At 39.9% G+C, this 17,742-nt stretch overlaps 1 protein-coding gene across 12 annotated transcripts in view; it reads right to left on the bottom strand.

Moving 5' to 3' along the window:
- The window catches only part of LOC130929923 (receptor-type tyrosine-protein phosphatase F-like), a 464,805-nt gene that overhangs the window by 1,261 nt on the left and 445,802 nt on the right, over positions 1-17,742 (bottom strand). For all 12 annotated transcript variants that reach the window (XM_057857556.1, XM_057857554.1, XM_057857557.1 and 9 more), the window contains 5 exons: positions 15,957-16,242; positions 10,981-11,159; positions 3,167-3,293; positions 367-647; positions 156-291 (listed from right to left, as the gene is read on the bottom strand). In XM_057857556.1, coding sequence (XP_057713539.1) covers positions 156-291; positions 367-647; positions 3,167-3,293; positions 10,981-11,159; positions 15,957-16,242 — 1,009 coding nt within the window. The remainder of the gene's footprint in view (positions 1-155; positions 292-366; positions 648-3,166; positions 3,294-10,980; positions 11,160-15,956; positions 16,243-17,742) is intronic.

The raw sequence follows: 17,742 nt of genomic DNA on the forward strand, positions 1-17,742 counted from the left end.
ACACACATTGACTCAGGTTCGTGATTACGTTAAAGTACCTCCTCTCAAATGTCTTTTTATCCCCAGTAAGAGGTATACTTTTTATATTAAATTAAGGTTACCATATGTCTTCAAGTAGTAGATGTTGGAAATAATAATAAAAAACGAATTCTCACCTCGGTCTGCACCATGGCAGGTCGCTGGGTGCGAAGAGTTTTCACGGTCTGGAAAAGGTCCACCACACCTTCGTACCTCATCCTCTCCAGCACGATGCTGAGTGTGATGAAGACTCCGGTACGGCCCACCCCAGCACTGAGCGGTGCAACGAGAAGCGTTAAGGCTCTAGCTCCGTTGTTCAAGTTTTGGACTTTGTGGTCGGACTCGTACCTGCAGTGCACGGTGATTGGTCCGTCCTGTCCGAACTGCTCCTTGGTCTTGTGCACTTGACCGATGAAGTCGATGAAGCCCTCTCCAGTCTTGGGCACCCCTTGCTCGGGCCAATCGGTGAACTGGAACTGGCGGATGGTTCGGGACTGTCCGTCGCGGGCATCCGTGACCTTGAATTCTCTCAGGATGTACTGGGGCATGTTGTACTCGGCCATTGGGTCCACCACAAAGTACTGGTAGCGGGCCGAGCGTTCGGCGGGCCAATACTGGTGACACTTCTCCTGTTGTGCGACAAATAAATAAAGCGTATTCCAGTAGTCTATCACAGTCAAAACGATAACTAGATAAAACCATTTGTACTTTTTACACGGACAACATCTCATCAGTTATGCTACTACTTAATGTATTACGCATTGTGTTTTATCATCTACGGTTCATATACTATACATAGCAAAAGATTCAGACAAAACAGAGAAATGTCTGTACATAGGTGTCAGGGCCCAAATCTAACATCAAATGCCCATGACAGAGGACCAAAGCTGGGGTCTCCAAACAGATCCTCAAGGGCTGCTGTGGGTCCTGGTTTTTGTTCATACCGATTGAGCATACACAATTTAATCAATGAAGTCAACTGATTACACTTGTAAAACCCCAGATTGGTGCAAAGGTGCCGTCTTGTATTGTTGGAACAAAATTTTCCACTGCCGCCCTATGTGGAATAGTTTGGAGACCACTGGTGTAAAGAATACTGCAGCGCGGGCTCAGGAACCATTGTCAGTTAACACAGTTCATTGAAACGTCTAGAAATGCAAGGTAAAACCCTTCCAGACATAGAGAAAGCCATATCTCAATAACATTCAGTAACACTGTTGGCTTTTCATTAAGATGGACGGACGCATAGTGTGCTGTAGTCGGACGAGTCCCCATGTGAAATTGTTTTAAGAAATCATGGACATTGTGTCCTCCAAACTAAAGAGAAACTACGCCTATTACTAATCAAGCCACAAGTACCACTACAGCCACAACAACTCGAATTAATTGAAGTGCAACTAGAGGTACAACTGCTATTACGATTGTTACAACTGGAAAAATAATTCCTACTACTCTTAAGGCTAACACATTAAACCCTAATCTTTCATTTACAACTACTGCTACTTTTTCAATTACTACTGTTAAGATATTGTTTTAAGAAGGGGGGGTACGGAAGGTGTGCTCCAATTATAGAAGGATCGCAGTGCTCAGCCTCATTGGTAAAGTCTATTCAGGGGTGCTGGAGAGGAGGGTCCGTGTGCAGCAGCAGTGTGGTTTTCGTCCCGGCCGTGGAAGTGTGGACCAGCTCAACACCCTCGGCAGGGTCCTCGAGGGTGCATGGGAGTTCCCTTAACCAGTCTACATATATTTTGAGGATCTGAAGTAGGCATTCAACTGTGTGCCTCCGGGAGTCCTGTAGAGGGTGCTCCGGGAGTACGGGGTACAGAGCCCCTTGGTAAGGGTTCCTGTACGACCGGTATCAGAGTTTGGTTCGCATTGCCGGCAGTAAGTCGAATTTGTTCCCACTGAGGGTTGGACTCCGCTAAGGCTGCCCTTTGTAACCGATTCTGTTCATAACTTTTATGGACAGAATTTCTAGGCACAGCCGAAGTGTTGAGGGGGTCTGGTTTTGTGGCCTCAGCGTCAAATCTCTGCTTTTTGCAGAAGATGTAGTGCTGTTGGCTTCATCAAGCCATGACCTCCAATTCTCAATGGAGCGGTTCGCAGCCGAGTGTGAAGATCAGCACCTCCAAATCCAAGATTATGGTCCTCAGTCGGAAAAGGGTTGCGTGCCCTCTCCGGGTAGTGGATAAGATCCTGCCCCAAGTGAAAGAGTTCAAAGAGCTTGGGGTCTTGTTCACTAGTGAGGGTAGGCGGAAGATCGGTAGGCAGATCTGTGCAGTGTCTACAGTGATACGGACTCTGTACCGGTCTGTTGTGGTGAAGAAGGATCTGAGCGAAGCTCTCGATTTACCAGTCGATCTACGTTCCTACCCACACCTATGGTAATGAGCTGTGGGCCGTAACAGAAAAAACAAGATCTCAGATACAAGCGGCCAAAATGAATTTCCTCCGCAGGGTGTCCGGGCACTCCCTTAGAGATAGGGGGAGAAGCTCGGTCATCCGGGAGGGACTCTGTGTCGAACCGCTACTCCACCGCGTTGAGAAGAGCCAGTTGAGGTGGCTCGGGCATCTGGTTCGGATACCTCCTGAACGCCTCCCAGGAGAGGTGTTCCGGGCATGTCCCACCGGGGGGAGGCCCCGGGGACGACCCAGGACACGCTAGAGAGACTATGTCTCACGGCTGGCCTGGGAACGCCTTGGGATCCCGCCGAAAGAGCTGGTTGAAGTGGCTGGGGAGAGGCAAGTCTGGGCTTCCCTGCTAAAGCTTCTGCCCCTGTGACCCGACCCTGGATTAAGCGACTACTGACACTTCTACACAATGACTATGACTACAATTACTATTGCTTCAACTCCTAAGCTTTATTATTTCAATTTCTACAGTCACTTCCACAACAAATACTAGTCCTAATATTACTGCTAGAGCAACTACTTACTTTGACCACTACTACTACAGCTAATGAATGAAGAATCCAATTACAGAAGGTTAGTAGTTTCTTATATACTGTATTGTGACCTTACATGACAAGAGAGGTTCAAAATATTATAAACAGTGCTGTGTATAAAGCAGTCAAATGTAGATACACAACAATAAACAAATTCAATATATGATGTGATATGATGTATGAGGGTATTGTGCACGCCTCACCCGTCCCATCTCTCGCAGCTTGGTAAGCATGACGACGATGGTGGAGTTATGCTCCCACAACATTCTCCAGAAGTCCTCGGTGGTCTCGGCTAGCGGGCCCTGCGTGGCCAGGTAGGCCTTCTGTTGTCTGCACACAAACACAAACGAGACAAATTCATCATGCGAGAACATGATAATCAACATGTTGTTGACAAAACCCTAACAAGGATTATTATGGACTGTTTTATATTTGGATAAATAGACCTTGCAATCAAATACATATTTAGTATAATTAATTGAACCAAACATCCTCACATTATTAAATGATAATAAAATCACAATTTAATTTGAATGTTATTGGATTGAACTGTGTCTCAAACCAACAAACTAAAATGAAATTACATTTGCAAATTGCTTGAAAACATTTTATGAAACAGAAAAAATAAAATGCCATTTGTTTTATAATCAGTTTTGTTTCTTTTAAAAACAAGTAAAAATCAAACTGACATTTTACATTATTTATTTATTTTAATGTTTCCAAGCGAGTTGGAATAGAAAGTAAAAAAGACCCACAACAGTACTAAAAAAATCATTTTTTCATAAAGGTTATTATAATGTATACAGTAATTGAATTAAATGGGATCTCCAATTGAAATATACAGTTGTTTATTAATTTTTAAACTATAAAGCACACCTGACTATAAGCTGCACCCACCCACCAAATGACACAAGAAAACTATTTGTTCATATAAGCCGCGTCGGGTAAGGGTCTTAAAGCCTAAAAATGACTATATTTTTAAATTGTTAAAAACTAGCTATTCTTTAAAGCTTTGTAAATTATAAAAAAAAAATGTAAAATTAGTCTAAAAAAAAAAGTCCAAGTCATAAATAAAAAGCAGCAATTTCCATGTCACATACAGTGCCTTGCAAAAGTATTCGGCCCCCTTGAACCTTGCAACCTTTCGCCACATTTCAGGCTTCAAACATAAAGATATAAAATTTTAACTTTTTGTCAAGAATCAACAACAAGTGGGACACAATCGTGAAGTGGAACAAAATTTATTGGATAATTTAAACTTTTTTAACAAATAAAAAACTGAAAAGTGGGGCGTGCAATATTATTCGGCCCCCTTGCGTTAATACTTTGTAGCGCCACCTTTTGCTCCAATTACAGCTGCAAGTCGCTTGGGGTATGTTTCTATCAGTTTTGCACATCGAGAGACTGACATTCTTGCCCATTCTTCCTCGCAAAACAGCTCGAGCTCAGTGAGGTTGGATGGAGAGTGTTTGTGAACAGCAGTCTTCAGCTCTTTCCACAGATTCTCGATTGGATTCAGGTCTGGACTTTGACTTGGCCATTCTAACACCTGGATACGTTTATTTTTGAACCATTCCATTGTAGATTTGGCTTTATGTTTTGGATCATTGTCCTGTTGGAAGATAAATCTCCGTCCCAGTCTCAGGTCTTGTGCAGATACCAACAGGTTTTCTTCCAGAATGTTCCTGTATTTGGCTGCATCCATCTTCCCGTCAATTTTAACCATCTTCCCTGTCCCTGCTGAAGAAAAGCAGGCCCAACCCATGATGCTGCCACCACCATGTTTGACAGTGGGGATGGTGTGTTCAGGGTGATGAGCTGTGTTGCTTTTACGCCAAACATATCGTTTTGCATTGTGGCCAAAAAGTTCAATTTTGGTTTCATCTGACCAGAGCACCTTCTTCCACATGTTTGGTGTGTCTCCCAGGTGGCTTGTGGCAAACTTTAAACGAGACAATTTATGGATATCTTTGAGAAATGCCTTTCTCCTTGCCACTCTTCCATAAAGGCCAGATTTGTGCAGTGTACGACTGATTGTTGTCCTATGGACAGACTCTCCCACCTCAGCTGTAGATCTCTGCAGTTCATCCAGAGTGATCATGGGCCTCTTGGCTGCATCTCTGATCAGTTTTCTCCTTGTTTGAGAAGAAAGTTTGGAAGGACGGCCGGGTCTTGGTAGATTTGCAGTGGTCTGATGCTCCTTCCATTTCAATATGATGGCTTGCACAGTGCTCCTTGAGATGTTTAAAGCTTGGGAAATCTTTTTGTATCCAAATCCGGCTTTAAACTTCTCCACAACAGTATCTCGGACCTGCCTGGTGTGTTCTTGGTTTTCATAATGCTCTCTGCACTTTAAACAGAACCCTGAGACTATCACAGAGCAGGTGCATTTATACGGAGACTTGATTACACACATTTGGATTCTATTTATCATCATCGGTCATTTAAGACAACATTGGATCATTCAGAGATCCTCACTGAACTTCTGGAGTGAGTTTGCTGCACTGAAAGTAAAGGGGCCGAATAATATTGCACGCCCCACTTTTCAGTTTTTTATTTGTTAAAAAAGTTTAAATTATCCAAAAATGTTCCACTTCACGATTGTGTCCTACTTGTTGTTGATTCTTGACAAAAAAATTAAATGTCATATCTTTATGTTTGAAGCCTGAAATGTGGCGAAAGGTTGCAAGATTCAAGGGGGCCGAATACTTTTGCAAGGCACTGTATATGAAATATATACTATTGATCCAGTGGGTAAAGAAAGTCTAGAAATACTTTTACAGTTTAAATCAATGCTGCAACTGTTTATCGATTAACTTGAGTAGTTCGATTAGAAAAAAACGTTCGAATCAAATTTTGCTGCTTCAAAGATTAGTTTAATTAGAATGACGTCATAATGGTTTGTTTTGGAAGTGTTCATTTAGTTTTATGGGTTTGAGTGGATACACTGCCCTCTAGAGGCAATAGTGAATATTCCATAACTTATCTAACATGGCTGAATCCAGCTGCTCCCTATTAAGACCAACATAAGGTGTATTTCTGTTTGAGCAAATATGTTTGTTTATCCGTTTAAAAAAAAATTTTTTTTTATTAAGTTCAGAAGTATATCTAGCAGCTTTTCTGGAAGGAAAATGTGTTTGAACAATTTGTCGAGGACAATGTAAAAAAAAATGTTAGTCAATTCTTCTTTTTTTGTAGTTAGATCCCCATTTATTTTTATATCGTTTGAGGCTAAGGTAAGATTTTTTAATTTTAAATTCATGTATTGCTCTTGTGAAATGAAAGTGCAATTCTGCATAATTTGAAGAAACACTCAAGAATTTTATTTTGTATTCTCTTTTAATGCTCTTTTGAAAGTGTAATCTTAGCGAGCCAAAATAAAAATTATTCCAAGCGTAAACATTTTTTAAATTTTGTTTTACATATCCTAAAATGTATTCTGCAACACATTAAATGTTTGTAATCCAATTACTTGATTATTCGAACTAATTAATTGTTAGATTAATCGATTACCTAAATAATCAATAGCTGCAGCTATAGTTTAAATACCTCATTCTTCTAGTACTTAACAGAATTATAAACAAACAACAAAACAAAGCTTGCACGAGGAAAGTAAAAAAACAAAAAAAAAACAAAACGTAACAATGGCCATAATTGACATGTCCCGCCCATCCATCTTGACGACGCAGCTAGAGATAAACATCTGCTGCTGTGCTAGTGGTCTTGCAGTTGTTTACTCGACCGGCGGGTGGCGCCAGAGCCCCGCACTCATGTGGCACATGTTGAAGCGGGCAGGTGTGTGTGGAGGGGAGATGCAAGCAGCCTGGCATGTATGTGCATGCATGTTACACGAACACATACACAGAGCAGCTAATGAAGGCACTGCAGGCAAAGCACTAACGTGGAACCGGAAGATTAGAATGTGCTGAGGGCCTTTTTTGCCTTGCACAAATAAAGAAACAACAGATTGTTACAAGAGGAGAGAAGACAGCAGAGCGAGGAGAGACGACGCCGTGAGGAGAATGTTGAAAGAGAGGACGTTAAGAGAGGAGATTCCAAGAGATGGATGGGGCGGACCAACCAGAAGAAAATGGTAAAGGAAAGATGAAAGGAGGAGCAGACGTAAAAGAGATGTGATAGGAGGAAAGACGTTTTCAATCTATTATCTAATGGAACATCTCCACTATCATTAATATACAGCCAAATAAATGGAGGAAAAAATGCTAAGTACTTTTAAATGATTGCTAAATAAATGAAATTCACTTTTTTGGATGACAAGGAATTCCTCAACAAAGGCCCAGAGTCGAAAAGAAACTTTAAATGGTAAAAAAAAAAAAAAAAAAAAAAAAAAAGAATTGGAAACAATTACATTACAGACAGTCCTCCCAGTTTAAACTGGACATCTAAAGTTGTCAATAGAAGGCAATGAGTTAAAGTATATGACGAAAAAAAGACTTGTTTGAGAGTGTTGTTGGGGGCAATAACCAGTGTATTTCTGGCTGTATTAACTTTAATTCTATTAATTTTAACATTTCATTAATTAATAGATTTATGAGTGATATTTTAAACAATGATGGTTTCAGTTTTTTATTTTTTATTTTAATTACCACAAACAGTCACATGCCCTATAAAGCAGTTTAGTTTTTGGCAGCCCTTTTTCTCTTAGTCTTGGCCTTTTAGATGAAAATACTTAATTAGTCTTAATTAGTCATATTTTAGTCATTTCAAAATGTGTTCGTCTTCGTCTAGTTTTAGTCGACAGTTACTCAAAATGTTTTTGTCTGTAAAATTCAAATGTTTTAGTAAAAAAATAAAGATTTCACACAATTTCGAATGAACATAGACAAGCACATATTGTAGAGACAACGCCAACTTTGTGATGATAATACACACACGGCAGGAAAGGCAGTATATTATTTTCCATTAAACCCATCTAAAAGCCACGAACTGTATGTAAAAACAAGTTGTCTGAATGTTTAAAGAGGATGCTAAAGTTAATGCTAATGCTTATGAGAATGCTACGCTAAGGCACAGTTACATTTAGTGTGTGATGATCACTCAGCACAGACCTTTAAAGGCTAAAGTAACATTGCTTATTCTCTCTTGCCAAGATAAGAAAACCAATCTTACCATGTATTTCCAAACAAGCAAGCTGGAGCGCAACCTAGCTTGAAACACATCTTAAAATCCGGTGAGCAGAGTGCGCGAGAGGTGCAGCACATCTCACATGAGTGACATGACCCAAACACTGCTACTACGATGCAAGCTGACGTACAGTGGGGCAAATAAGTATTTCGTCAACCACTAATTGTGGAAGTTCTCCCACTTGAAAATATTAGAGAGGCCTGTAATTGTCAACATGAGTAAACCTCAATCCATGAGTGACAGAATGTGAAAAAAAAAACAGAAAATCACATTGTTTGATTTTTAAAGAATTTGTTTGCAAATCATGGTGGAAAATAAGTATTCGGTCAATACCAAAAGTTCATCTCAATACTTTGTTATGTACCCTTTGTTGGCAATAACAGAAGCCAAACGTTTTCTGTAACTCTTCACAAGCTTTTCACACACTGTTGCTGGTATTTTGGCCCATTCCTCCATGCAGATCTCCTCTAGAGCAGTGATGTTTAGGGGCTGTCGTTGGGCAACACACACTTTTAACTCCCTCCTCACCCCGTGGCGTCAAAATGATAACAAGAACGGTTAGCAAAAATCCCAGAACCACACGGGGGGACCTAGTGAATGACCGACAGAGAGCTCGGACTACAGTAACAAAGACTACTCTCAGTAACACAATGCACCGCCAGGGACTCAAATCCTGCACTGCCAGACGTGTCCCCCTGCTGAAGAAAGTACACATCCAGGCCCGTCTGCGGTTCGCTAGAGAGCATTTGGATGATTCAGAAGAGGACTGGGAGAATGTGTTATGGTCAGATGAAACCAAAATAAAACTTTTTGGTAGAAACACAGGTTCTCGTGTTTGGAGGAAAAAGAATAATGAATTGCACTATACCCACTAAGAAGCATGGAGGTGGAAACATCATGCTTTGGGGCTGTTTTTCTGCATAGGGACCAGGACGACTGATCTGTGTAAAGGAAAGAATGAATGGGCCCATGTATCGAGAGTTATTGACTGAAAATCTCCTTCCATCAGCATGGGCATTGAAGATGAGACGTGGCTGGGTCTTTCAGCATGACAATGATCCCAAACACACAGCCAGGGCAACAAAGGAGTAGCTTCGTAACAAGCATTTCAAGGTCCTGGAGTGGCCTAGCCAGTCTCCAGATCTCAACCCCATAGAAAATCTGTGGAGGGAGTTGAAAGTCCGTGTTGCTCAATGACAGCCCCAAAACATCACTGCTCTAGAGGAGATCTGCATGGAGGAATGGGTCAAAATACCAGCAGCAGTGTGTGAAAAGCTTGTGAAGAGTTACAGAAAACGTTTGGCCTTCCTTATTGCCAACAAAGGGTACATAACAAAATATTGAGATAAACTCTTGGTATTGCCCAAATACTTATTTTCCACCATGACTTGCAAATGAATTTTTCATAAATCAAACAATGTGATTTTCTGTTTTTTTTCCCCCCCACATTCTGTCTCTCTTGGTTGAGGTTTACCCATGTTGACAATTACAGGCCTCTCTAATATTTTCAAGTGGGAGAACTTGCACAATTAGTGGTTGACTAAATACTAATTTGCCCCACTGTACGTCACGCATGTACAATATTAAAGTAAAGATGTCCCAATCGATCAGGAATGAGTAGAGAGAATTTTGACAACCTTTGGAGCCTTTTTTTATTTGGCTAAAGCCTTACATTCCCTCTCTCAGCAATTAAAATTAACGTGGGAGGCAATGTGGGGAAGAAAGGTAGTAGTTGATCATTTTCTTAACACCCTATGTTATTTCCCAACGCAGAGATGATATATCAATTGGTGCCCCTACGCACAGTCATGGTTGTACTTCCCATCATGCATTTGGGTTGAATGGCTGCAGTATCATTTACTGAAAGCTCAACAAATACACTAGATGGCAATATTTAGTCACAATATACAAAGTCACATTTATCCTTTAAGAATTAAAAGTCTTTCTATCCGTGGATCCCTCTCACAGAAAGAATGTTAAAAATGTAAATGCCATCTTGAGGATTTATTGTCATAATAAACAAATACAGTACTTATGTACTGTACGTTGAATGTATATATTCGTCAGAGTTTTATTCATTTTTTTCTTAATGCATTGCCAAAATGTATATGATCGGGAAAAATTATCGGGAATCATTGGAATTGAATCGGGAGCAAAAAAAAAAAAGCAATCGGATCGGGAAATATCTGGATCGGCAGATACTCAAACTAAAACGATCGGGATCGGATCGGGAGCAAAAAAACATGATCGGAACAACCCTATACTAAAGTATCACGCGTAGTGAACATGTATGACAGAAACTATGTCGAGGTTTCATCTCGTCAGACGAAAACTAGCATTCGTCTTGTTATGTTCTAGTCGAGGTGGGGTCAGTGCCCCTGTGGGCCCACCCCTAAAACCGCCACTGCTTATCAACTACCTTATTTAACTCATTGGCTGCCATTGATGGATATAAGACGCCCCATCCTTTTGAACTAGGAGTGCTGGCAGTGATCAACTGGATTTGGAGTCTATCGCTGTCAGTGGCATATCATCATTTACTCAAAGGAAAATGAATCAAATAGAAGACAACACCGAGGAAGACAAATGTAGAAGGAAGGAGATGAAAAAAAGTGCAGCGTCAAAAGGAGAAGTGACGGAAGAGAAGATAATTAGAGAGGAAAAGAGTTCAAAAGTACACGAGGATAGGACAGAATGAAAGAGGAAAAGAAGGGGACAGATGAGGAAAGCAATTGTAGAGAGGAGAAAGAGGAGCGGATGAAAGTAAGTCAGGACAAGAGGAGAACAGTGGAGCTCAACGAGAGCGAAAAGAGGCATTTCAAAGAAATAGGGATAAAGCGGGGATGGAGTAGAGGACGGCAAAGAGGTGTACCTGTATCCGTCAATGCAGCTGGCGTTGATGTAGTCAGAGCCCTCCACGCCGCGGATGGGCTGCAGGCAGACGCGCGTGGACTCAAAAGGCATGATGTTCACTAGGCGGTTCTTGAACTTGTTGCATGGCAGGTTGGCGCTGATGAAGCGGGACGTGTGGGCCTTGGAATTGGCCAGCCGCTAACAGAGAAAAAATGACCGAGGAGCAACTTTAGTTTCATTGTGAGAAGTGGCACTCATCACCAATACCCAGCTTTCAGTCATATTATTATTTATTCAAATTCACTAGGTGCGTAGCAACACACTTGGAGTACTTACTGCATTACAGTAATTTTCGGACTATAAGGCACACCTGAGTACAAGCCGCCACCCACCAAATTTGAAACGGACACATTTTTTTTCCATAGATAAGCCGCACTGGACTATAAGCTGCAGCTGTCCTCACTGTATTTTTGGATATTTACACCAAAAGATATTAACCGGTAACACTTTATTTGACAGCGGCATCATAAGACTGGCATAAGACTATAAGACTGCAATGAAGCGTCATTTGCCCATCACTGCTCCCTTGGGGGAAACAGTCAACCTCTGCTGCCAAAACAGTTGTCATCCAACATGCTTCCTAGCATGCAATGCAGCGCTACAGAAGTAAATAATCAAAATTCATGTTCGGTGCTAATTATTTCTTCGGTTACTGTTCCAGTTGTTTCATTAATTTTTAGTTATGGTATTTGGTAACACCATTTGACAATCATAATTATGACATGACACTGTCATGAGCATTAATGAATGCTTATAACAGATGTCCTTTAGTGTCAGCCGGCAAATTATCTCACTTTTGAATGGATGTTAAAAAATCTGAGCTGGACATAAATGGAGTAAGAGACATAATTTGCCATATGTTATAAGCATTGAGCAATGCCAATGATAGTTTCATGTCATAATTATGACAGTTTTATGACAGTCTTATGACGCCACTGTCAAATAAAGCGTGACATACTAACTCAGATAAATCAACAAATAAGCAGCAGAATTCAAAATGAGGGAAAAAAGTGGCTGTTTATAGTCCGAAAATTTACTGAAATAACTTTAGGGTTGAATTGATCTTGTCTGAGAAGTTTGAAAGCAACACACTGTCTCGCTTTTACTTGAGTAATTTTTATGAAAACATTTTTTGCCATTGACAGATATAGTCTGAGCCATAAAATGGATCGGATGTCTACTAACATCAAACGTGAGCAACATTCTGTTTACCTATTCAACTTTTATTACTCAATGCTTCCATGATCTATGATTCTCATTCACTAGTTATCTAATATAACTATGTGTGATGCATTGTTCAAATTTTTATTTTTTTAAAAAATATTTACAGTGATCCCTTGCTACCTCAGTCCATCTCGGAATTTTTTTTCAATAAAAAAAAAATTAAAAAAAATAAAATAAATGCAGTATTTTATAGAGCTGTCCCGATCCAATCACGGAGTCTCTCACTCTTGCTCCTGCCACTTTCCTTGGGCAGGCAGTGCAGTGTAGTTATAAAGTTAACGATGATTGACAGACTGTTAAGGTTTGATCTTGCCAGAGACACTTATTTCAAGCCACCGCATGCATCAATCATTGTTTAACTTATATTTAACTATACTTAACTATACTTATATATACTGTATATTAGGGCTGCAGCTATCGAATATTTTAGTAATCGAGTATTCGAATAAAACGTTTTTTTTAGGTAGAGAGCAATTATAAATATACATGAGAAAACAAGACATTTCATCTAATATTGAACCATTTTCAGTCAATCAATGTCTTTATTTTCAATGTAAATTGTTGAAACTAGGGCTGCAGCTATCGATGATTTTAGTAGTTGATTAATCGAGGAACTAATTTGTTGGAATAATCGAGTAATCGGATAAGGAACATGAAAAAATAAAATACCTGAGCTGAGCCTCAAAGGGTGTATATATATATATATATATATATAAAAGGATGTATGTACAACAAAAGAACAATGGCTAACTTGCATGGCAAAAGTCCACTAGCTTATATGCTATAAGACGCTAACACTTTTTTTAATGCTCTTAACAAATGGTTCAGACACATATTCCCACAAAAAAAAACCAAACAAACAAACAAAAACAAAAAAACGGCTAAATATATCAATAATCTAAATTACGAATGCACTTGAAAAAACATTAGCTCAAACAAAAACTTGGCTTATATTGGTCTTAACATGGAGCAGCTGGATTCAGCAATGTGAAATGAGGCAAACTAGAGGGCAGTGTATCCACCCAAATCAATAAACTAAATGCAAACATTTTCAAAATAAACCATTACGACGCCACTTTAATTAAACGAATACTCGAAGCATTCATTCATTCATTTTCCATGCCGCTTATTCCTTGAATACTCGAAGCAGCAAAATTTAATTCGAATCTTTTTTTTCTAATCGAATACTTGAGTTAATCGAGTTATCGTTGCAGCACTAATATATATATATATATATATATATATATATATATATATATATATATATATATATTGTATATATACTGTATATATACATAAGTTTGTTTTTTTAATTATACTTTAGGAAAAAAAAGTGGAAAAACATGCATTCTATGTATGTCTTTTCAATGCTAAATCTGAATACATTGAACACACACACAAAAAAAATTTTTTTTGGGTGGGGGGTGTGGTTTTTCCATTATCGTGGTGGTTTCTGGTCCCATTAACCGCGAAAAATGAGCGATCACTGTATTTGATTTGTGAATCAGTCATTAAGAATAACTGTCAACAAATGTCAATGCACGAATGATGCTCTATAAGGTTACACACACAGAAATCCTTGCGTGAATCAACGTGCTGTGTGCGTTTTGACAGTTTTTTTCCAGTCTTTCTGATTATTTATTTTGTGTTAGCTAACTGTAACAGAAGCCATCCTATTAATGAAATAACAACTACACTGCACACGTACAGGTGCCATGGACTCATTTGAATGGGTTATTTCTAAATGAGATGATTATATGGTATCTGATGTGAAAAGTGGCGGCAATCATAATAAGCTAGATGAGGGGAGAGCCATTTGATTTTATGATGCATTTGTGCGTTGCTCTCATGTTTTAATGAGCACGTGTTAATTTCAAAGCACTATTTTAAGGAATATATTAACAAAGCGTGTGCATGGAAATGTGACACAAGCAAGTTGGCACTGCTTTAGACAGCAGATGGACTGGCAGGAGTGCATACGGGCACTCGCGCTCTGCCAGGAGTGTTTGTACAGGATGTGTGCATGTATGTGTGTGTAGTGTGACCCTCACACCACACAAACACCACACGATTGCTCCAGCCATCTTTCATTGGCCAGCGCTATTATCACTTCCAACACAATGCATCATGGTCACCACCAGGGCAAAAGGCATAGCGGCGGTGCTGAGAGGAAAAAACACTGTAATGACATCACACGAAACAAACAGCAGGTGTATGTGTGCGATTTGTGCATGTGGGTCACCTTGAACACCGGTAGTGTCTATGTAGTGTGTCTGTCCATGTAGTTATGGAGGTCATATTATGTGAATTTTATCATTATGTTTATCATTGTGTTTGCTAGGGGTGTAACGGTACACAAAAATCTCGGTTCGGTACGTACCTCGGTTTTGAGGTCACTGTTCGGTTCATTTTCGGTACAGTAAGAAAACAAAATGCAAAATATAAATGTGCTAGTTGTTTATTACACACCTTTGTGCTTTCAACAATAGGAACATTAGCCTATACAAAGCTAGAATTCTGCTCAAAAAGTAGCGGGTATTTAAAGATAATCCAACAACAATTTGCCTTTCAGACCCCGCGTATTGGTCAGCTTCCTTTCTGAAAGAAAGAAGAAAAAAGAAGTCCTGTGCTAAAGAGAAAGGCAATCCCAATGACAAAGATTTTAACATGTATTTTACAAATGAAATGCCTCAATGAATCTTTTTTTTTCTTATGAACCGTTTTCAAAAGCTTTATTGGTGGATTTTCTCAAGTTAAAGCGCCACACAGAAACTAATAAATTTAATTGTTTAAGCAGGATCTGTGTATTATTCTTATTATTTAATTACAGGTGTTTTAGCTCATTTCAATTTATTTTATTTAAATGGGCTATTATTTATTTTATTATGTGTTTATATTTTACAAATGTGATGTAGTATTAATTTATATTGTATATTTTATGTTGTATAACTTTAGTTCCTATGTGAATATTAGTTCCTACTTGTTTTGTTGTGGTAGGAGGGTTTTGTATTGAACACGGGACCGTGTTGGTTATTATTATAGCAGAGAAGACAGCAGTAAATCAACTGTGCCCCGATCTACCACTCAAGAGTTTTGATGGACTCAAAAAGTGGGTTACGATTGCATATTAGTTTGAAAATCGACTGGATCCACCGTATTTTTACATGAGTGACTTCCGGTCTGCCCGATCCAAGCTGCCGGTAGCAGTATTGACGCAGGAGGGTCGCATCTCGCGTCAAATAATAAACTCTGCCGTTCTTTTCGCGTGTGTCGTGTTGAGCCGCTTCTGGGATGCGTCTAACACGCGGCCGCTCTGCGACTGGTGTGCATTGGCTGATTGACTTTAACGCCCGCGTTTCACTGCGTTCTTGCAGCGACCACAGTGTTGCATCGTTGACGTTTCTGGGTTATACTGTCCTACAGTGTTGGTCCTCATTATAGTAGAGAAGACGGAGTAAATATAATCTACACAAAGAAACTGTAACCCGATCGACTCACAGCCTCGAAAAGTAAGGGTTACATTACGTCAGAAACTCGTTCGGTACGGAAAGCTCTGACTGCCAAGTACTACATGGATAAAAATGCGATGAATAATGGTAGGGGACAGCATGGACCTTTACAAACACCTTCTACTTCTGGTAGTTTTCCGTTATTTTAGTTTGGCCATTTATAGAATGGGTTAGGCAATCCATACTTCATTATTAGGCCCACCTTGAACTCCAGCTCCATGGCGGTGACCGTCTCGCCAGTCGGCGGCTGCGTCAGCTTTTGAATGTGCGCGTAGAGGTTGCGCGCCGGCACCTCTGTGTTGCCGCATGTGGCTGCCTCCAGCAACGCCTCGTGGATGAAGATGTACTGGTCCTCAGTTTGTACCATGTAGTTGCGCTGAGCTCGCATGCATGTCACGTGGCCATAGATGTCCACAGACTTCTCATGCTTCATGCGCTCCAGCATGGCGTCGATCACAATGAAGCAGCCGGTCCGTCCCACGCCCGCGCTGTACAGCAGAGGAATTAGTACAGTTTTATTGCATTAGCATTTTCTTCATACTATCTTCAATGACATCAAGTTGGTGTTAACTCATTCACTGCCATTGACTGCGATAGAGTGCTGGCAATGAATGATCCTGTTTTAGCGCCATTGACTATTCGTTAGGTCTGCAACCAGTGTTGTTTTTGGCAGCCCTTTTAATTTTTACATGTCTTTTGGATGATAATATTTATGAGTCTTAGTCATATTTTAATCATCTTAAAATGTCTTTGTCTTCGTAGTTTTTGTTGACGAAAACTGAAGACTAATTTTATCTAGTTTAGAAACTAGATAAATAAAAAATATATATATACCCACCTGGACGCCACGAAATATATGTAAAAAAAAAAAAACCAACAACAATTAATTGCTTATCAAAATAGTTGTCGATTAATTTGCTAATCGATTAGTTGTCGATTAATTGTTGCACCTCTACTAGTTGTCATTCGCTGCCATCCCTCCCACTTTAATCCGATTGGACGTCTACGGCCATTAGTGGCAGTCAATGCTAATTTTGGCAAACCTCATGTCATTTCCTGATGATCTTGGGCGATTTACAGGTCCCTTCCTGTTAATTTTAGGTTACTGAAAAGGAAGTGACTCAAAAACGTCCCTAAACAATAGGAAGTGACTCAAAATCAACAGGAAGTCAGGATGCGTGAATGCTCTAGTTTCAGTGCCACTGACGGCAATCCAGTCAAAATGAATTGAATGTTTAGCGCCATCATTGGCAGCCAGTGAGCTAACGTAGACATTATTCTAATGGAAGATTTTGGTAGCAACCTGTTGGTTACTATTTTCTTCTAAAAAACAGTGACGCCTTTTTAAAATATATATCGATTGTTGGTGGGAGCATATTGATAACCTTTTGGGCTACAAAGTAGAGCACTTCCAAAAAATCGATTGTTACATGCATCGTGATTCGACACGTGACGATTCGATTACGATTCATAAAGGCTCAAAAACGATGAGCTTCCCTCATAACTTTATGAGAGCCGCTCGTAGCGGAACGAAATTCAAGACACGTCTGCCGCCCGGACACCTTTAACAGACGCGCGCACGTCATAATGGATGCTGCCTGTAACTGAGTGAGGAATTTACTCTTTTTCAAAAGACTGGAAAATAAATTTGTGTATGAGACAGGCAGGCACTGAACACATTATTTTTCAGAGCAAGAGGGGAAGAGAGATAATTCGTTGCTCCTCGTCTTTCAGATGTCCAGCTGTAGTTTGAAGTCATGTCAATTGAAAAATATCCTGAGTGTGTTGCTAAGACCCGTGTGTGTCTACAAGAGGTGAGTACACGAACCCTCTTGTACAGTTTTACAGCCTTTATTGTTGTTGTTTTTGAGCTGTTAATAGTTAGCACCGAGCACTAAGCTAATTAGCTAATTCGCTAACGTGTATTTCATATGCAGAACATGTAAAACCATGATTAAGTACAGCAGTAACACTACAAACATGCGAAA

The sequence above is a fragment of the Corythoichthys intestinalis genome, chromosome 14 (genome assembly GCF_030265065.1).
Source record: "Corythoichthys intestinalis isolate RoL2023-P3 chromosome 14, ASM3026506v1, whole genome shotgun sequence".
In the NCBI taxonomy this organism is placed as follows: domain Eukaryota; kingdom Metazoa; phylum Chordata; class Actinopteri; order Syngnathiformes; family Syngnathidae; genus Corythoichthys; species Corythoichthys intestinalis.